Source organism: Myotis myotis, unplaced genomic scaffold (genome assembly GCF_014108235.1).
Source record: "Myotis myotis isolate mMyoMyo1 unplaced genomic scaffold, mMyoMyo1.p scaffold_m19_p_5, whole genome shotgun sequence".
Lineage (NCBI taxonomy): Eukaryota > Metazoa > Chordata > Mammalia > Chiroptera > Vespertilionidae > Myotis > Myotis myotis.
Window position 1 is genome coordinate 74,365,029 of NW_023416357.1, and position 21,018 is coordinate 74,386,046.

Sequence of the window (21,018 nt, forward strand, 5' to 3'; positions counted from 1 at the left end):
TGGAAATTTGCCCTTAAATTTGGACAACAGGCCCCCCTCTTCCTGCTCTCTAAAAGCTAGCACACAGAGCAAGCATACTGAAGACTGCTTGAACTAGCTAGCCGCTGTAAACCACGGTGGAAAAACTGCAGCGAAGTATTCCCAGTAGAAATCTTGGAATTCCTTCAAGTATATTGAGATTTTGTTAGAAATTGAATTGCCAGTGTAATCCATCTTCCTGGGGAGAAAACATTCAGATAAAGAGCTGGGGCCCAGCAGCATTAACCGTTAGAACATCCCTTAAATCAATAAGCTACAAATCTGGCCGCGCATCCCTGCAGCGCCGGGTGCTACACTGAAGCGGCGCCAGGCCGAAGCCGCGTGACGGATAGCGCGTTGGAAACCAAACTGCACGGCGCTGTAGATCCCCAAGTCACGGTGGGCCTTCCCTGGTTAACTTCTGCAAAATGCGGCGATGCTTTACAGGCACACATAAGAAAAGCAGTTTCCTTCTGTTTTGCAGATTTCCCTAATGTGGTTATTGAAGGCGTTCTCCACGGGATCTTCTACCCTCACCTGCAGCCCAGGTAGAAAGCCTGCGGGGCCAGAAGAAGCTGAAGCCCGTTTCAACGTTGTAGTCAAGGAAATCGATCACCTACCAAATTAACCTAAACTCTATGACACAGCAGCTCTAGCTAGTGGTGAAATTCACAGGCCCAGCTTCACTCAGGGCAGGGACATTTCCATTAGAATGGTGCTTTTAAAAATAGAAACTGAACCAGGGCTGTGCTGAGGTCGAGGACAAATGTTCAAGGCTAGAACGTAGCTGCCAATTTGGAAACCCGTGAGCACGAAGCTCGGGAAGATCCCCGGGAGCACTCAGTGCGGCAAAGCCTAGTGACTCTCCGCCTCACTCGGACCACCTGCTGATTGAAAATCTTATCCTGAATCACACTGAGGCTGACCAACTCCGGTTCTTTCTGGTTCAGATTTGGTGACACACTAATGTTTTCATCCTGAGGTTTCCTCGGCCAGGGATAGATCCATTCATAGTGCGGGCACCAGGAGGGTATCACAGAAACGCACACTGCTGACTGTGAGGAAGGCGCCAAACTGGAAATTAAATGCTGCTGACAGTATTCGGGCACGTTTTAAATCATGGCGTTTTTAATTGACATGACAGTGGAGTTGAGTCATATCCAGGGGTTAGCATCTAATGTCAGTACATGAGAAAAAAATGGAGTATCAAGCATATCCTTGAAAGCCCTCTGGGCAGGCATCATGTTGGAAATCTGTTCACATCTACAATGACCATTTTTTCCTCCAGTGTTGGGAGAAGGGACTGTTTCTTCCACGGAAGACCAATTGAAATGGTTGGAGTTTGTTTGGGGGCTGCACATACCTTTAAACACTAGCGTCACACTTACCCCTGCAAGATGCTTGTCCCCTGAGACAGCATGGGCACTGACCCTGGCTGAGGGGACACTCTGCATTGGCAGCACTCACCTTGGTTTACTCAAGGGCGTCCATTCATTGAATAGGTGGCATTGCCATGGGATTTACTGTTATTTTTCTTACTGTTTCCTTTTCACTGACCTCATATCTTGAATTAATGTAAGTTAAATGTGTTCATGATAGGATTCCACTGTATACCTTACGGACATTCATAATTTGAGTAGTAAAGGATATAAGCATATGTGCAACCTGTATGTATGTGCTGTTATTTGGGCGTTTCATTGAAAACTAATTAATAGCTAAATTATTTACAATTATTAATTTTAATAAGCTTCTGTATGGGAGAGAAGAATATTTAGATTCAAAACTAATTACTGAATTATGTTATTTGATTAAGATTTAAATATATAAGTTTTAATCCTGATGCAAACTTTTTAGAGATATGTTTATGTTAGATACGGTCCCACATATTAGGAACAAGCAAGAACTACTCAATGTCATCAACCAAAAATAACTGAATAGTCAAGTGTTGGAGATATTTTTTTAACGTTTTTGTTATTAGCTATTTTGAGTTAAATAAAAACAAAGAACAAGAAATATTTGAAGTTGTCTTCTGCTCCTAAGGTTTTGTTGGAAATACAAATTGTGTCTTGTCTCTACATACACACTCAACTTCTCATGGATTCACATCGATATTTATGTCTAAAATGACAAGGTAAGGGTTAATTACCTCATCCATTAAGCCAAAAGGTACTCATTAAGTAGTTATGATTTACCAAGATAGTGATAATTTAAGAAAAATAAATACTGAGCATCTTTGGTGGCACGCTACTCGAGAAATATTTTTTGAGAATTAATATTTTATTATTTTAAATTTATCTTTATTGTTGAAAGTATTGCAGATATCCCTCCCCCCCAATGACTCCCCTTCACCCTGCTCCTGCCCCCTCCCCAGGCCTTCACTGCACTAATGTCCGTGTTCTTTTTCTTAGTGATGACTTTCATGTTTTATTTTATGTAAATGTTTGATATGTAATTTAATATTCCACTTCAATTCCATTGCAGGAAATAGAAACCACAGTAGGTATTTTAAACGGAATGAAATAATAAGAAACTGAATACTTATAGAATCTTTGAAAGAATGAGGATGGTGAACTGCTGGGTCTCCAGCAACAAATTCCAGAACATTCCAGCAAGCTCCAGTACCCACATGCTAGGGGAGCTACAACTTTTGCCTTAAGCAGGAGTTCAGGGAGGCAGGAGGCTGCTACTGGAGCCATTGAGGTAAAAACCACTGTAGCTTTGATCCAAGCATCAGCATGTCAGGTCAGGAAGTCACTGTTAGAGCCATAACTGCCTCATAGCGGTGCCCTGGGAGCTGGTGACTGGGCACTGCAACAAGGGGTCCAGCTGCCACCACCTACTCCACAATGGCCTCAACACTCATGGCCTCGCTTCCAGCAGCCACAGCCCCAGCAGCAGGAAGATGGTGTTCACCCACTTCTCTCTTCCACTCCACATCCCACAGAAGTCCATCCAATGAACCTTATTCTTGATCCCCAGCGTCAAGGGAGTCTGAGAAGGAGTTGGAACTTTCTGGTCTCTGCAGCAACTCAAGAGGCCCAGGAAGCAAACTTGTCTTTAAAGCCCCAGTTGGAGGAAAAAGATTCAAGATTTCAAATGGAGACATCCATCCAAAGGAGAGGACATAATATTTACCCGCTAGGCTCGGATGGTGACCCTCACCTTGTTTTTAAAGGCCTGGTGTGCTTCAGGGAGAAAGCCCTTCACACCCTCTGAAAAACTGAATGGGTGTGAAAATTTCTATGACTCCTAATAAAACTTCAGAAGTAGGCAGCAGGAGGGATATGGGCATGTTGAGCCCTCTCCAAACTCTCCAAATTTGTGACTCTGAGCATTCTGACAGAACTAGGGATGAAAATAAAACTCCATTTGTGGGTTTTATGATGCATTTTGTTGGGATTCTTAATATTTGTCAGATAGCCTTTCCCCCACCCCTTCCCCCCCACCCCCAGACAGAACTCCTGTGACTAATCACTAATTCTGCATTAATGCCATTGTCTAGATCAGTGGTTCCCAACCATTTTTGGGCCATACCCCACCTAAGCATCTCTAAAATCCTATTATTCAAAAAACGAACTCCTATTCACGTGGAGGAAGCCTAAAAGGCCATAACCAAGCTTCCAAAGAACATGGCATCCACGAAAGAGAAAAAGAACGAAAGGACAGTTGAAGTACTGAGGAAGAAATCACTAAGAAATTGTTAAAAAATAATATAATATGAAAAAATAGCAAAGTTTCGAAACAATAGAGAACTGAAATGCATAAGTATGTCTCAATATATATTTATATACTGTATATGAGGACCCTAGAACCATAAGAAATGCAAAAAATTCACTTAACTCATTCTCCAATTGCCCCCCTTAAAAATCAAATTGCCCTCCTGTGGGGCGTGTGTTTCTCGTTGGGAACCACGGCTCTAAGATGATCAGGAACACAAGCCGATCTCCAAGTAGGTTATGTTATATCGCACCTAAGATTTAATACTTGGCCAAAATCTGAAATTCACAAGATGAATTATAACTAAGTAGAAGCCATTATGTCCTTAACAGCAACAAAGTTTTCCATTAAAAATACTGTTTTTACTCTCTCTTAATTTAAAAAAAAAAAAAAAAAAGTGCCTTGAGGGGACTTTGACTTTCTGAGCCTTTCAGATCAAAGATTTCCTCAGCTGTCTGAATTATAGGAATGTTGGAAAACAAAAACAAATTCTTTTCCTGCTATACACCCCTTGCTGTTTTTGTCTTTATGTAACTCAAAACCGCTGAACTAACAAATGAGGTTGGTGAGTTCTGCTCAGAACCTAAGAATTCATCAGAAACCGAGTGGGCAATAATTTTGAAAGTGTCCTAGCTAATCCAACCCCAGAATAAATCTTACTAAGTCCTTATTCAATGATCCAGAAAATTGCTAATTAACATGTAGAATAAAACAGCTCATGGCTAAGGATACCAAGATGTTTTAAATTGTTTATGAAAATGATTCAAGACTAAAGTGCCGTCATTTGGTGTGGCGGTGGCCAGTGCACTCTCCCTCTGGCTCCATACAGGTTCTCGGCTCCTACATGTGTCCTTCTCACAGCCCGCCTGGCACAGAGTGCCCTGCTTGCTTCAAAAGCTTTTGCGGAAAGCATCGATACTTTGGTAAACGAATAGTTTGTAGTCTTCAGTTTGCTGATTGGTGTAAGGCCTGCCCTTCAGGGTACAAGAAATAAACTGCTTCTAGCAGGGGGTGTGTCCTGAGCTTATTGGTCCTCTGGTATAACAGACAGCCAGAGAGTTTGCTCTACCTAGTGGACTCCGAATTTCAGCACTTTGAAAATGAACCACTTTCTGTTTTGTAGCTAGAGAGCTGTCATTAGGCTCATACCAATGAAAACACTAGATGGCAAGTATGGTATCCAGTACATGCCCCTATGCCTGGTGGGCAGCAGAGGCCTGCTTATGTGATCTCTGACCTTTGAGATCCAAGACACTTTATATATCTAAGAGGTCATTTGTTTCCAGTTGGTTACCTTAAAAAAAAAAGCTTAATGTTTCCTTTTGATAATTATTCAAAAGAAATGCACTCTAGAGAAAAATTGGAAGACTGAAAAAAGTAAAAAATATAAATGTAAGAGTTATTTTTAAATCCCACCATTCAGATTTGATTTCTGTCAATTTACATGTTGTTGCATTTGCATTATGAGTATACACTGAGTGGCCAGATTATTATGACCACCTGACGTTTGTAGGCAAATTAGCCGTACACTGCATAATATGGGATATGGAAGCCAAAGGCCTGTTCGAATACCTTTGCTGTCTGCAGTTACCAAGATAAAATGTCTCCAATTCGCACAGAAACACAAGGATTGGACAGTCGAGCATTGGAAAAAAGTCATGTGGTCCGATGAGTCACGTTTCCAGTTGCATCATGCAGATGGCAGAGTGAGGATTTGGCGGAAACAGCATGAAAGCATGCACCCCACAAGCATGAGTACAACCCTTCAAGCTGGAGGCGGCAGTGTTATGGTTTGGGGCACGTTTTCCTGGCATGGTTTGGGCCCTTTAATTCATGTGGAACAATGTCTTAATAGCACAACATACCTAAGTATCATTGCTGATCAAGTTCATCCTATCATGCTGATGGCGTATCCCAATGGAGATGGCTTCTTCCAACAAGACAATGCGCCATGCCATGGTGCTCATATTGTGCAGGAGTGGTTTCAAGAACATGAGGGAGACTTTACCTTGCTTAGGTGGCCCCCACAATCACCAGATCTCAATCCAAATGAGCATTTGTGGGACAAAGTTAAAAGAGCCATCAGGCAGCTGGTTCCACAACCATCAAATCTCACAGAACTTGACAGTGCTATTCATCAGGCATGGTGTCAGATTCCTCGCATCACCTTTCAACATCTCCTGGAGTCAATGCCAAGAAGAATCGCCGCAGTATTGAAGGCAAAAGGTGGCCCAATGAAGTACTGATGGGGTGGTCATAATAATCTGGCCACTCATGTTCAAATATATCCCACGTTCAAAGGCTGTTAAATGGCGTTGTTTACCCATATCTCCAGAAAAAAATCACTTTACTGTTGTGGTAAACAACCTGCTTCCCTATTTATAATGGTCTGGCCCTCTAGCAACTTCAGCGCGAAATTATAGCTAATTTGCCTACAAACATCAGGTGGTCATATTATTATGACCACTCAGTGTATATTTACATAAGTGAGATCATGCTGCATACAGAATTTCTACTTTTTTCCAGAAAACATCCATTTTCTCATGTTACTCCTAAGTTCTTTAGCGTTGGTCTTAATGAATGCATAGTATTCTATTATGGGATGTATGTTTTATAACCATTTTGGGACATTCAGGTTGCTTCCAGTATTTTGCTACCATAAATAATTCTGCAATTCACATCTTTATACATAAAACTTTTCAATATTGCTGTATTGGACAAAGACTTGAGGTTGCAAATCACAAAAAATAATTCACCCTGGCTTAAGCCAAAAAGGAAATGTATTGGCCTGCATGGCTAATAAATTAGGGTGGAGATTGGCTTCAGGCTGCTGGACTCAGTTGTGTCTTCAGGCATCCATCTTTCTGTCCCCTGGTCCAGCTTCCCTCGCTGCTGATTTTATTCTCAGACCTGCTCCTTTACATCCTCACAGAAGAGACAGCAGCCCTTTCCTGGAATTTCCAGCAGAAGTCTCACAATTGAGGCTCACTAGCACCCCTGGGGTCAGACACCTATCCTTGAGCCAGTCGCCAGGTCAGGGTTGAGGCAATGTTCTGCTTGGCCAACAGGACAACCCTACTCCCTCTGCCACCTCACTTCCCATCACCCTGGCACTCTACCCATGGACTTTTTGCTGTTCCTTAAACCCGCCAGTCTGCCCTTCACCCAGAGCCACCGCTCTTGGTCCCCTCTGCCCCCCATGTCCTCACAGCTTACTACCCACTCACATCCTTCAGCCCACACTTAGGGACTTTCGGGATCACCTCTCCACTCTCCACCTTCCTGCCTGCTCCATTTCTCTTCATAGATGTATTACTACCTGATGCTCTGCTATATATTCATGTGGCATACATGTGAATTACTTGTCTCCTTCCCTGGGAACCATGAGGGCCAACACTGCATCTCTATTCAGCCTTCAGTATATATGTATCAAGAGGTAATGAATGAGTTGGCCAGGCCAGGTACATACTTATCCATAGGATCAGCCTAGGCCAGTGGTCGGCAAACTGCGGCCCCTTGAGTGTGGCTCTTCCACAAAATACCACGTGCGGGCGCGCACGTACAGTGCGATTGAAACTTCGTGGCCACACTCAAAGGACCAAAGAGCCGCGGTTTGCCGACCACGGGCCTACACCAACGACAAGAAATGCTTGAGGGAATGATGTGATCCCCCAAATAGAATGGGGGGCCATCCCTGGAACACAGGGGACAGGATGACACCCAACACAACTTCAGATCACTTTCTAAATCAAATTCCCAGGACTGGGACTTCAAAGGTTAGGAGTGTTTTGTTTCTTGATACATACTTCAGCTCCCTGTAAAAATAATCTTTCTCCAATGCAGACCACATCATGCCCTTCCCCAGCTTAAACTGGTAACTCCCCATTACACTGTGACTACCCTGGCCCTGAGGCCCGACATGACCCAGTCTCAGCCTGACTCCTCTGACCTCTCAGGATGCAACATGCTGGCTTTGGCTTCTGCCCTGGAAGGAGCCCACTCCCTCAAACCTTGGGATCCTCACCCTTCCCCTTCCCTCTCTGCCTAGCAGGCCTGAATGCAGGTCTGGCCTGCCCACCACCTACTCTTCCTTCCTCAGCCCTCAGCTCGAATGTGCCCACCTGCAGGAGGCCCTCCTTGGCCACTGGAACAGCACTGCCCTCCTGGCTTCTCCAGAGAGCTGTGGGGATTAACCCATCAGCAGTTAGAATGCTCATTTCCTCTCATCTCTCATTGAGCCATTTTCTTAGAATGCAGCTCAAGAGATGGAATTTTTTTGGACCTTCACTGCATGGGACCCAGAGAAGAAGCAATAGGCTATTTTCTAACAGATAGCATTCCCATGTGAACAAGAGCAGGCACAGGCCATTACAGCCAGGAGTGTCACAATAAGGCCCCAACAGGATTTTCCTTTCTCAGCTCATTTAAGTAAAAAAGATTCCTTTTTGTTGCTACTGGACTCAAGGGACCTTTCTGAAAATGTTGCAGTTAGTAAAAATTAGGGACTAATCAGTTCAAGTATTTGGAATGTGTATGGGAATCATTTCTGTGCATTCTCACCCCAAATTATTCCATTATTTTAATACTCTGATTTACAGAACCCTCTCCAATCCGTTCATTAACATTAGAGTGTGTATATTTTTGTACATTAATTTTTAAAGAATTTTTAATTTAATAAAGTCTTGCAAAAAGAGTTGATCTATATAAAAAGTATTTAATACAGAGAACATCAAAGCACCCTGCATCAGGTAAAGATTCCTATGACATATATCAGATTATACTAATCAAATCTCCCTTTACCTAAAATGAATTCTGTTTAAATACAAAACAATACACTTCGCGTCCCCATCTTTTCCTGATAAATCTTCAGTATCACCTAACTTGGGGATCACAGTTAATTCAGCAAAATAATGATTGTGTTCTTCCAAAGAAAATAGCAAATACCAAGTTTTCTAGTTTAAAAATAGCACCATTGAAGGAAGGGAAATATGTCTTTTAAGTACAAAGTTCCTAAACAAGTGATTTAACAAAATTCGTGCAAAATAAACTTTGGTTGATTTTTATAACTCTCCTGTGATCTGGAGTGGAAAACAGAAGAGAGTAGAAAGACAAAGCAAAACAGTAACTTTAAAGAATCAAAAGACACGCGCGCACGCACGCACGTACACACGCACGCACACCCTGATAGAGTATGTTCCTTGTTTCCTGCCAGCTGCATCACCAGTCGGGGACCTCAACCACAAAGGGTGTTTTCACGTCTATCTTGCCGCTGTTGACGATGGAGCAGTCGGTGAGTGGGCGGTCGTGCCCATCAGTTGCCTGAAGTTCTATTGAGTGGACCACTGTCTGGTGAGAGAAAAGCGGACACGAGGTTCACTTCTGACCAGCAAGAGTGGCAATCAGAAGTGAAATCAACACCGAGTCTAAAAGCCCAAGAGGGAAGTAAGTTTTTTTTTTCTATGATAACAAAACTATACAAGCTAACTATGGAAAACGTAGACTATTCAGGAAATTTATATATTAAAGAATAAAATTGACCCACTACCGTACTGATTAGAGAGCACATTTATTTATTTCCTCATTTCTTTTTATTAGCATTTTATTTTCTGAAAAACAAAAAATTAGATATTTTTGTAAACACCTACCTCTAATTAAAGATATTCCCACTCACTTGTTATAACCCTAAGTAACAGTAAACATGGAGTTTGAGTCCATTTCAACTCCACCTGTCATAGGTCCAGGCATCATCAAATGGGCCAGATTTAGAAGGGGAGCTTGTTTTGGGTTTGCCCATTTACAAAATGACCCAAATTGCCTGGCTGGTGTAGCTCAGTGGTTGAGCATCAACCCATTAATCAGGAGGGCAGATTCCATTTCTGGTCAGGGCACATGTCCATGTTGCAGATTGTGGGCTCTATACCCAGTAGGGGGTGAGCAGGAGGCAGCCAATCAATGATTCTCTTATCATTGATGTTTTTCTCTCTCTCTCCCTATCTGAAATCAATAAAAATATATTTTTTTTAAAAACACCTGACCCAAGCCTTTAATCCGTACATAGTTGAGTCTAACACTAATGTAACCCCAACCCCACAGTGATGCACAGGCCTCTTTCTCTGCCCTAGAGATTTCACAGGCCCACATACCACCTCGTGTCACACTAAAGGCCTGGCCAAGGACGGGGAGTCAGCTTCTGGTGTTTCCCAAACACGGCTGAGACACAAGTAGCAACAGAGTGTCTGAGTGCCTTGGACATTCCAACCTCTGGCTGACTTAGATCGCTTTAAGATAAAAGGCCAGCATTCTTCTAATAATATGTATTTCTAAATAGACCGTGTGTGCGCACACATGTGTACCTAACACAGTGACTACACATCCAAATAACCTGTAGTACTTTTTTAAAAATGCTTATTTAATGGTTAAAATGGAAAATCCCCTGTTATGTATATTTTACCACAATTTAAAAATGCTTATTTGTGGGCCCACCTCTGGAGGTTCTGCCATAGCTCTGAGGTGAGGTCTAGAGATCATCTGGGTCACTTTGTTAACACAACCCAGATGATCTTTGGGAATCAAAGGATGGAATTCAGGAGATTCCCTCAATTTCCTGAAACTATGAAACGTACACACACTTTTTTTTTCCTGGAGAGAAAGTCTATAGTTCTCATTAGTTTTTTAAAAAGTTTATAACCCATAAAACGTTAAGGAATTTTCCTCTAAGACCAGGCAGCAGGTCTCCTAGGAGGCATATCAACTGATAGAAGGAAACTGTTGCTTCAATTAGAGCAATAAGACATAAGATCTAGAAGGCTGGAAGAAAAACCATGACCAGAAGAAGACCACCCAAAACTTGTACTCTTCAGTTTTCTTACAGCTTAGCATGTTGTTGCATTAAAAAACATTCATTGAATGGATGAGTAAATCAGTTTATATTTAAACTATTTAGAACTTGGTTAGGCCCAGTAGTCAAACAGCCAAACTCATTTAACACATGCATGCCCATGTTTAGCTCATTCAAAGCAAAGTTCAATCAGAGACTTGAAGAGTGATGACATTCATTATCATTTAAGACTGGATTCTGGCCTGTGTGGCTGAGCATTGTCCCATGTACCAAAAGGTCACTGTTTCGATTCGTGTAAGGGCACATGCCTGGGTTTCAGGCTCAATTCCTAGTAGGGGGCATGCAGGAGGCAGCTGATGGATGTCTCTCTCTCACATCCATGTTTCTCTCCGTCTCTCCTTCTTCCTTTCTCTTTCTCTAAAAATTCAATAAAAAACATATTTAAAAAAGAAAAGACTATATTATTTTCAGGGCAATTATGGCTCATGAGAACATAGGCATGCCCTTTATTGTGATGGGATGTGAAGTGACATATTAAGTGATATGTATTTGCCCTATCCCCTCTCATCCCACTTGCTAATGAGAATTCTATCTTTGACAGCTCAGGTTGGGCACTTCCTTTCCTTGTAAAGGAGCTTCTGAGTCGGCCAGCTCACTTCCTGGCTTTCTGTTGGGTAGAATCAGAATAGCAGGCGGGAGTTGTGGAAGAGTTGCAGTGAGTGAGATTGGTTTATTTAGGTTTGGATGAGGGAGGCAGAACTCACAGGAAAACAAAACAAAATGAAATATGGAAGAAGACAAGGAAGGTCCAGGGTTGGGTTGGGCAGACCTTCCAATAGCCAGCAGTTGAGAGAGCTACTTTGGGCAGTTGTTAAGGAGAAGAAATATTGAAAGTGGAAAAGAATGAGGACTTTAAGAAGTCTTCCTATGGATTATGAATTGGACGCCTTTGGTATTTTTTGAGTCAGCAGCATAAATTTGAATTCTCTTTAGTAATATTGAATGCTATACTGTGTGTCTCTAAAGGTGACTTATGTCTGGACTGAATCACATGGGGCACTAGGGTTTGTTTTTTTATTGTGGTAAGAAACACATAATGTAATATTTACCATCCTATCCATTCCTAAGAGTAAAGTTCGACATTGTTAAATATATTCACATTGTAGTGCAACTAATCTCCAGAACTTTTTCGTCTGCAAAACTGAAACTGTATACCCATTGAACATTAACTCCCCATTTCCTCCTCCCCATCACCCCTGGCAACCACTATTCTACTTTATGTTCCTATGTGTTTGACTTCTTTAGATACCACCCCATATAAGTAGATTCATACAGTCTCTTTATGACTGGCTTATTTCACTTAACATTCTCAAGTTTCATCCATGTTGTAGCATGAGACAGGATTTCCTTCCTTTTTACGGCTGAACAATATTCCGTTGTATGCACACACAGGGCCCTAGTTTTATTTGGTTACCTTAAGTAGAGTTTCCATTTATAGCAAGTAGTGAGTTATATTAACTTAAGTACTCAACTTCTCCATGTCAAGTCCTCAGCTTCTGCCCCAATGCTCCTAACAATTAAAATGCCATACCATTTGTAATTTATTCACCTCTGAAAAGGCCAGTCAGCCTCTTACAATGATGGATCTCTAACAAGCACCATTAAAATACTCATTGAAAATACTCATTATAAATATAAAGCTTTGAGTGAGAAAAATAATATATCAAGTTACCATGCCATCGATGACTTTTCCAAATACCACATGTTTGCCGTCCAACCAGGAGGGCTTGGTCAAGGTGATGAAGAACTGAGAGCCATTGGTATCAGGCCCGGCATTGGCCATGCTGACCCACCCAATGCCATAATGCTTCAGTTTGAAGTTCTCATCTGGAAATGTCTCACCGTAAATGCTTATACCTGGTGAGACAGAACAAGAAAGAGGAGATTCAACAGATGTTATATGAAAGTCAGTTCTTCAAAGGGAAACATAAGGTTTTAGCAGAATTGGTAAATAGGACCCAATAAGAGTGGGAAATGGGGAAAAGATGGTAAAAGATAAGGAGAAATGAAAGGGAGCATAAAGTAACTCCTTAAGGAAGCAGGGCACTGGGGACTGAAACCAACATACACAAAAGCCTTAAATTTGACACAGGATGGCAGCATACCCTCTGGCCTCAACCCAAGGGCCAAACCCTGACCAACTAGTTCAGTGATTTCACTGTCACATGAGAAGTAATTGAAGGGCAAGATGTAATAGTAAAGCCAGACTGAAAGGTGGATGAGCCATTTCATGGCTCAATCTCTGTCCTGAGGTCCAGGGTACCTCTCCGGGTCACTCCTACCTCAGCATCCAACCAGGGTACACTAAGCACTCAATACTCTTAGCTAATTCTCAAAACAACCTATAGAATAGGTATTCTCAATCCTGGTTTGCAATGAGAAACCCAGGCTACAAAACTTGAAAACAGCAGAACAGAACTTGAGCACCTGGCTTTCTGATTCTAAAGCAGGTGCTCTTTGCTGCCTCCACACTAAGAGCAAGAGCAGCCAGCCTGGAAGTCATTAGGCACAATGACGTCAGGCTCGTCAAAATACAGAGGGTGATGGTGATAGGGAACACCCAGTGACCCAACCTGAACAGAAAGACCAAAAGCAGGCAGATGGGCTGGAGTTCTAGCAAAGCAGCAGGTAGAGCAGAACACATTTTCCCCATAAAACAAAGGCATAGACCATGAGAAATATATGCTCCCTCCTCCAACACCGTGAGTGCCTGTCATGCTCACCCTCTCCCCTTCTGCAGGGCTCCCTATCCATCCACTGCCAGCCCTAAAATCCTGGCTTAGTTAGGACGAGAAGTGGATATCAAAGGCAAGCTGGTTGGTCAGTGACATATGAGGTGACCTGGCAGGAAAGCTCTGCCCACAGAGGAGTTTAGGCTGAATTAAGTGATCCACAAGGTCCTATCTCCAAAACTCAGAGAATTTTAACTCAACTCATGTATGCACACACTTGCACCTGCGCGCGCGCGCGCACACACACACACACACACACACACACACACACGGACAGCGAGAAAGAAAAATGTAGAAAAGGAGACACAGTAAAGCTCAGTCACCATTGCTGCTGTGCCCAACGGGAGGATAGTGGGATGTCAGTCCAGGAGGGGATGGTGTGGGGAGGGGAAGGGGGTTGTTGATCCTTGAGCTGCAGGCTTTTCCAGTGAGAACCAGCTCCACAGCAGCTGGGATCCCTTCCCTGCGCATCCTCACCAACCCCATTTACCCAAGTTACCTGCTCCATGCTATTTCCCTGCAGCCTGCAGCATTTTTGCAAGGGCTAATGATAATCTTCCTGAAGTGCCTGGCAAATCCAAACGTGTAATGGTAGGCATTTTGTTATAAATAAACCATTGCAATAAACATACAATTAGCAAATAGTGCTGGAAAATGGCCTAGGTTTCTTGAAAAAGTTAGCAATTTAATATCGACCAAAACTGGCATTTGATCATTAAAAGTCTTAAATAAATTTAAATTCTGTATGGTTACATGTACCACATGTATTCAGGAAGGGAACTCACTACATTTCTGAAGGAAAATAGTCCAGGGAGCTGGGTAGCTGGAATCCTCCATCAGAAACCATGGTCAGGGAGATTTGAAAGTCTATACATTTAATTAGTTGTATTTTATAGAACTCTAACTTTATTTATAAAAATTAATTTATATTATAATTTTGACAACTCATCTATTAATTTTTTTATTATTAAAAAAGCTGACAATGAAATGAAAGAATTTTGAGAGAAGGGGATAAATTCACCTGTAATCCTGCCGTCTAAATGCCAATCTCGTCCTTCTAAAATGATGCCCCCAGTCTTCCTCCACCAACATCCAATTTGTAGCGAGCTGCTACCCCCATAAGCACAGTGGTATATTCTGCCTTCCCTTCCTGTGGCAGACAGCTTTCTGTACTGCTACAGACCAGTAGCATTTTAATAACTGCTAAATAGTCTACTAATGAACATATTTCCGCTATGGGGAGATAATGAACACCAAAGTAATACTATTTAAAATTAGAAGGCCTTGCTCATTCATATCTACCAACATTTGGCCCCAAAAACTTTATCCTTCCTAAAGAATTCATTTGGTGGTCTTTATGACTTTGTTCCTTAAATCTTAGAACTCAATATACTGGGTGAATATACTGGCTTAATTTTAGGTTTCAGTTTGTTAAGTGGAAAAGGAAAAATACAAAAGACAGTTTACCGCCAGTGCCATCCCCATTGGTGAAGTCTCCTCCTTGAATCATGAAATCTTTGATGACACGATGAAATTTGCTTCCTTTATATCCATATCCTTTCTAAAGAGATTATGTCAATTGAATATATAAGTAGATATAACCCATACTGAAAGATAAACCCCAGTGTTTTCTGAAAATAACAAAACGAGAAAATTATACAAAATCCCTACAGAACTTGATTAGCCCTCTGCAATAATTCACTGTTAGAAATTATCATTAACTGATCAAATTAATAAATATAAGTAAACAAGCAAACCATGGAAGTAAAGTACTAATGTGAATTACTAAAAAAAGAGCAATCTGCATTTTCACTTGATGACTGTTTCCCCTCAATTTCTAGAAGCCTCAGTGTTTTAAGGACACCGAGGGCCTGAAGAATACAGGTTTTATACAAAAATGAAGTAAAATATTGCAAGATGTCTCAGGTCCACCTGACCTACGAATTAAATACTTTTTTCCCAGAAGACATCTTTATCTTGACTTAAGAGAAGGAAGATCCAATTTGTGCACAAAAGAAATAAGCTGAGACATACCTCCCCTGTGGCCAAAGCGACAAAATTGTCCACCGTCTTGGGCACAACTTTCCCAAAGAGGCCAATCACTATCCTGCCAACATGTTTGTCTCCGATCCTCACATCCAAGAAAACCTGTGTGTGGTTGAAAGGCAGAGCAGGAGGTTACGTGGAAACGCCACGTATACAAGGTAAGTGAAAATGAAAATCTGTGAATTGATCCACATACGAAAGCCGTGCCCACCAGTATTTTACAGAGGGGTCATGAAGGAGCATGACATACGTTAAAAGAACTCTATTCCCATGTTTTGAGTGCACTTTGCTCGTACATATTCATTCAACAACCATTTATTGAGCACCACCTAAGGGCCAGACACTGTGGTAGGTACTGGGTTTCACGTTTGACTCAATACTGTCAGAGTCGGCCAGTAAAGTCTTCAAGAATTCCACTTCCCCACACACCCAGAGAAGCACTGCTGCTACTTCCTGTTTCCCAGTTTGTGGGTGAAGGTTAGAGTGGAAACTTTCTCTTCTGAAAGGTAACGCTCTCTCATCTTGGCAGAAGAAGAAAAATTGGTGAGGAGATGAATAGGCTAGCCATCCAGATTTAGTTTTTGGAACTTCAAACACTGCTACTTTCCCAGTGAGTTCTCCATAGACATCTGCAGCCAAGGGGACTGCAAAAGATGATCAAATCGCATGCAGTCCTCCCAAAGGCCTGCCACTCACTCCCTAACCCTAACCCTAACCCTAACCCTAACCCTAACCCTAACCCTACCCCAAGCTCAGTAAGGCACCAGGTCCCCAGCCTCACCCAAAGTACAGCAAAAGTTACACTCAGGTCCTGACGAAACCTTTCCCAAGCATATCAAACTCGCGGCCGGCGGGCCGCATGCCTCGTTTAGTGGCCCACCGGCCACAAGATTGACATACCTCGTCATGTTACACAAGTAACGTGTTCTTTTACTGTCCCAACGTTTTAGGACAGAAAAAAACACATATCCAGAGGTAAGTGTGAGTCGCTCTTTTTGCAGATAAACTTTAAAGGTTCTCTTGGACTTTAAAAAGAACCTTGTCATCTGAAATGAAATTATATCTATTTTGCTTCACAAATCACTGTGTGAAGATGATTCTGAGACAGAACACTTGAAAAGGCCATGGAGTCGAAGGGCATTCTATTAGCGAGTTTAGATTATATGAACCAATTTAATGTTTGAATGGATGTGGAAAAAAGACATTCAAGAGATGGCTTTAAAAAATATAAGAAGGGTTGTCAAAGAAAAAGGGTGTCTTACAGTTGAGAAAAATCATGAAGTAAAGACTGTCCACCTTCAGTTCAAGATAAGAGCTTCTGCCAATACATCAGCTCGTCTGCTGGGAGTGATGTGATATTTAGTGTTCCATGTGGTGTTTTACAATTTTCACATGGCAAAGCAGTAAACAGTGTTAGTATTTATCCAGTATAACTGTAAGAATACATGGAAGACCTTGAGCGGAGGCAATGATGTAGAGGAGAGCAATGCAATGAGGCTGCGCTAACCCACACATGAGCCTGGTCCTGTAGAGCTTGTCTCTACAAAGGGATTTCCAAGCCAAGGAGTAGATTCTTTAAGGGGCTATAACAAAGTAGCACCGGGAAAAGAATCAGGGACATAATTTTAAAGAAGTACTGTATAAGATACTAGAAAAGCCTGCCAGACTTTTAAAATAAAGCGGAGCAAATAAAGCCCATGAATGTTTAGAAAGTAAAGAAAACAACATCTGGGGAGCCTGAGAAGTGCTTTTCATCCAGCCTAACTCAGTAAAAATCTTATTGTCTTGCACTCAGCCTTACTGTCTTACACTCTAATGGAAATGGAGCTTCCAGTCCCACAGAACAGAAAGCGCATATACCAGTAGCTTTAGTATAATGGGAAATCGAGTTTTATCAGAAGACGAGTACAGATAAAATAGGGTTACAGGTGCTGATTATCCGAGGGGACCAGGGCAGGCTTCCTGGAGTTGGTACTTGGATCCCATGTTGCACTTTAGGGGTGGGCATTTCAGTCACTTCTTGTTTTCCCTCGAAGCTGCCCTTGAAAGTGATTTGAAAATTATGGGGCACTGGAGGTGGAGCGAGGTGAGGGAAGAGTGAATAGGCACTTAGGTAGCCTGACCCAAACCCCTGTAGGGTTCATCCTCTTCCATCTCCACAGCAAAGTGAGCTGTGATGTCAACAAAACCCAGCTCCACCACTAACTGGCTGTGAGCTCGTGGTCCTCATCTGTAACACAGACGATTCTTCAGGCCTGCATTGCTGCAGGGGGGTTAATAACACCAGCAACTCTAACAACTGAGCTCTTGGATCAGGAGCACACACCAGGGCTAATCACTGTACCTGCTCTGTCACATCCAGGATGCAAAACTTTCATGAGCAGATATTATCTCCATCTCCATTTTACAGAGGAGGAGCCAGAGCCTGAGACATCAGAGAACCCGCCCAAGATCAAGATCACCCAGCCTTAGTCTCACGGCCACGCCACAAGGTAGAAAGCGCCAGCACGCTGTGAAGAGTACAGCTGCAAAGGGGGCGGCATGACTTTCTACACTCTGGGTGCCTGGCTATACAGAAGCCTTGGCTCTGCTGGAAAATGCAGGGGCCACTTCAGTCGATTTTGAGGCCAATGAGCTAGAGCCCCCACCTGAGCCTCTTTGGCTGGGCAGGAAACTGAGGCAGTGGCCTGACAGCAGGATTCAGGGACAAGGTGAGGGCCAGTAAAGGGCCCTGCAGGCGGACAGCACCACACACCTCATTTGCAGATTCCTGTTTTTAGAAATCAGAGGAAAAGCAAAAGATTGCCAGGGAAAAGAAAACAGTGGAGCAGTGGCCAATTAATCTCCTTTCCCCACTCAGAGAAATCATTTTTAATGTCTCCATTTTCCAGGAGATCTTGTTGCTTTAAAAAGTTCACTGAAAGTGTAATGAATTCAACAGAGTGGAACCTGAAGAAGACTGGCCTACGCAATCCTAGAATAGAACACCTGGACACTTCCTCAGTGACAGCACCTTAAACAGGGGCTGAGATGCTCCAAGCTCCCCTCCTGCAGCCACAGCTTCCTCCTCTCCTCTATCCCTCCCTCCTCTCGAGTTTCCCAACCCAGGCACCCCCAGAGGTGGTGACTGACTTACTCTGGGATAGGCTCTGCATTGGTAGGTTTCCAACTTCCCAGGGGAAGCTTGCTCCCAAATATTGCAGGTGACACCCTCACACCAAGAAATTCCTGTTTATCTGAAATTCACATCTAACTGGGCCTCTTGTATTTTATCTGGCAATCCTAATCCCTTCCCCTTCCCCCCCTATCTAAACTGTCAGCAAGTCTTGTGATACCTCCAGAATCTATATCAAGTCCCTCCTTGCTCCCCATTTCTCCCATTTCCGCCCTAATCCCAGCCACCACCATCTGGACTCTGGCATGGAGCCCAGCATGCCCTCCCAGCTCACTCTCCGGAGACTGAGCCACCACAGTAATGGTTTAAAAGCACATATGAGACCCTGTCAAACCTGTGCTTAAAACCCTTCGGCAGCTCTATCTGCACTTAGAATAAGACCTCAAATTATAAGACGAATTGCCTCAAAACCCACACTCCTAACTGTGACCTCTGAGGCCCTGCAGGATCTTGCTGCTGCTTAGCCCCAACCTCACCTGGAGCCACGCCCCTCTCAGCCCTGCCCTGAAGCCACACTTCCCAGGCAATCCAGCCTCTTGATGGGAGGGTGGCTTTCCTGTCAGGAGGCCTTTGCACAGGCACTAAGTTTGCCTCCCTATCTTTCTTTGCCAGGCTGGGTTTCTTATCCTTCAGGTATTTTTAAATGTCACCCAATCTATACTGGGGTTTATTTCCTTCATCATTTCATAACTTCATGAGTTTTATGTTTATCACTGTATCCTAATAGGCCCAAATATATTTGCAGACTGAAAGAGCCGCCATCCCCTGCTTCAGCTCTGTGGCCTGCACAAGCCACTTCCCAAAACTAGATAAGCCCAAAAGATCAAGGGGCTGGGGGGAGAATTTGCGCAGAAAACAATCAGGCTAAGTTTATCTCAGACAGCCCCCACCCCCAAGGCCTATTGGTTCACTCAGGGTACATCAAATGCGGGGCTGAACTTCCCCCTTCCAGCCCCTTTGGTACCCCCTCGCCCCCTCTCAGGTGGGGTCTGCGGTAGATTTAAGGGTTCTACGAGTTCCACAGTACCATGTCCACGGTGGAACACAGGGCTGGTTGTTAAAACTTTGTGAGCGGCCCCTTCCTCCAGATTCCAAGAGACTACCGCCCCGTTTTTCTAGCAGTAGTTTTTCTAGCAGTAGTAATTAACAGCCCAAGCATCCCCTCCCCACCCCTCGGCCTGTCTCTCCCTGCGCCCTGCACCCTGCCATTATCTTCTAACCTTGGGTAACTGCTGGAAAAAAACTGAAGCCACGAGGGCAGTCTATGGCAGATTTGGCAGATCCCGCCCCCCCTGCAATCAAGACAAAAAGGCCGGCCTCACTGACACCGGTGCTGCCTATGCCGCCAGCACCACCCCAGCCGCTGAAGTCTACGGGCGCACCTCTCTCTCCCAGGGGAGGACCAAGCTCCCATATGGAGGAGGCAGGCTCCCTCGAGCACGGGTGGTAACTCCTGCCCGCACACCACCCACACCCGCGCAGGGGCTGTGCTGGGCTCTCCCTGCTGGGTGACATCGCCGGCGGGCGCCCCAGGCTACCGCTGAGCTCGGAGCACGTCTCCCCCTCCCGTCCCCCCCGCACTCCTCCCGCTTCAGTTCCCAAGTCCCCGCCACGCCGAAGGAAGTGCCTGGGCCGTCCCCTTCCTGGAGAGAGGGCCCACCGGTTCCGGAAGTTTCTCCTAACCCCTGAGCTGGCCACCTCGGACCCCCGACCTGGGAGGTCAAGTTCAAACAAACGGCGGCGGGGGCGGGCTAGGGCTCGGGCCTTCGCCCCCCAAGAAGTCATCCGGGAAAGTGCCCCCCCCCCCCCACGAGCACTTCCACCACCGCGGCGCGGGCGATCCCCTCGCACCAGCCTGGCGCAGCCGCCCATCCTCTGTCCACCGCCCCCACCCCCCGCTACCCGACACAGGGATCCCGGTCCCCAAAGCTCCCCATCCCTCTGCCCGACAGGCGGGGACGTGCGTCCTCCACTCGGTCACCTTGGCCGTCACCGTGGGGCCTCGCTTGCGGACGCCCGAGGACCCCGAGGCCCCCGCAGAAAGCACAAGCACGCAAAGCCACAGGCAGAGCCCCAGAGGCGGCAGCAGCCGGGGACCTGAACCCATGGCGAACGGCGGCGGCGGCGGCGGCGGCGGCAGCTCGGGCGCTTCTGCAGGCTCGGGACCGGCGGCGGCGGGACTCCCGGCCGGCTGCGCTTGCGCGATCCCGGATGGGGGGCGGGGGGCGGGGGGTGGAGGCGGCGGGGAGAGAAGGATAGGGATGGGGCGGTCCGGACAGCACCGGAATCCCGGGCGCGCTCCTCCCAAGTTTGGCCCACGGCTGAACTAGAGACTCGCGCGGGCTCCCTGCAGAGGGTGCGGCGGGAGCGCAGGTCCGTGGGCCGGGAGCGAGCCCGGGCGGCTGTGCTGGGCGCGGGGCCCCGGAGAGGGA

The 21,018-nt window shown here is 44.7% G+C and overlaps 2 protein-coding genes across 6 annotated transcripts in view; one reads left to right on the plus strand and one right to left on the minus strand.

Moving 5' to 3' along the window:
* The window catches only part of SNX24 (sorting nexin 24), a 133,004-nt gene extending 130,971 nt beyond the window's left edge, over nt 1–2,033 (plus strand). For all 4 annotated transcript variants that reach the window (XM_036309109.1, XM_036309113.1, XM_036309112.1 and 1 more), the window contains one exon: nt 503–2,033. In XM_036309109.1, coding sequence (XP_036165002.1) covers nt 503–570 — 68 coding nt within the window. In that variant the 3' untranslated portion in view covers nt 571–2,033. The remainder of the gene's footprint in view (nt 1–502) is intronic.
* Nucleotides 2,034–8,429: 6,396 nt separating this feature from the next.
* On the minus strand, nt 8,430–20,786 carry PPIC (peptidylprolyl isomerase C). Of its 2 annotated transcripts, XM_036310381.1 has the most exons (5): nt 20,568–20,784; nt 15,400–15,513; nt 14,833–14,926; nt 12,306–12,490; nt 8,430–9,081 (listed from the first exon to the last, which is right to left on the minus strand). In XM_036310381.1, the coding sequence occupies exons 1-5, from the start codon at nt 20,691–20,693 to the stop codon at nt 8,953–8,955; spliced, it is 648 nt and encodes a 215-aa protein (XP_036166274.1). In that variant the 5' UTR covers nt 20,694–20,784; the 3' UTR covers nt 8,430–8,952. The 2 variants fall into 2 exon arrangements, with proteins under 2 accessions (XP_036166274.1, XP_036166275.1); XM_036310382.1 differs by lacking the exon at nt 15,400–15,513 and having other exon boundaries at nt 20,568–20,786.
* Nucleotides 20,787–21,018: the final 232 nt, after the last annotated feature.

Bases quoted from the DNA above. Each gene is read 5' to 3' on its own strand.
- PPIC (XM_036310381.1), bottom strand. From the start codon at position 20,693: ATGGGTTCAGGTCCCCGGCTGCTGCCGCCTCTGGGGCTCTGCCTGTGG. The intron at 12,491-14,832 runs GTAAACTGTCTT...CTGTCTCACCAG, and splicing joins CAATGGGGATGGCACTGGCG to GTATAAGCATTTACGGTGAG. The intron at 9,082-12,305 runs GTAACTTGATAT...TTCTCTCACCAG, and splicing joins GAAAAGTCATCGATGGCATG to ACAGTGGTCCACTCAATAGA.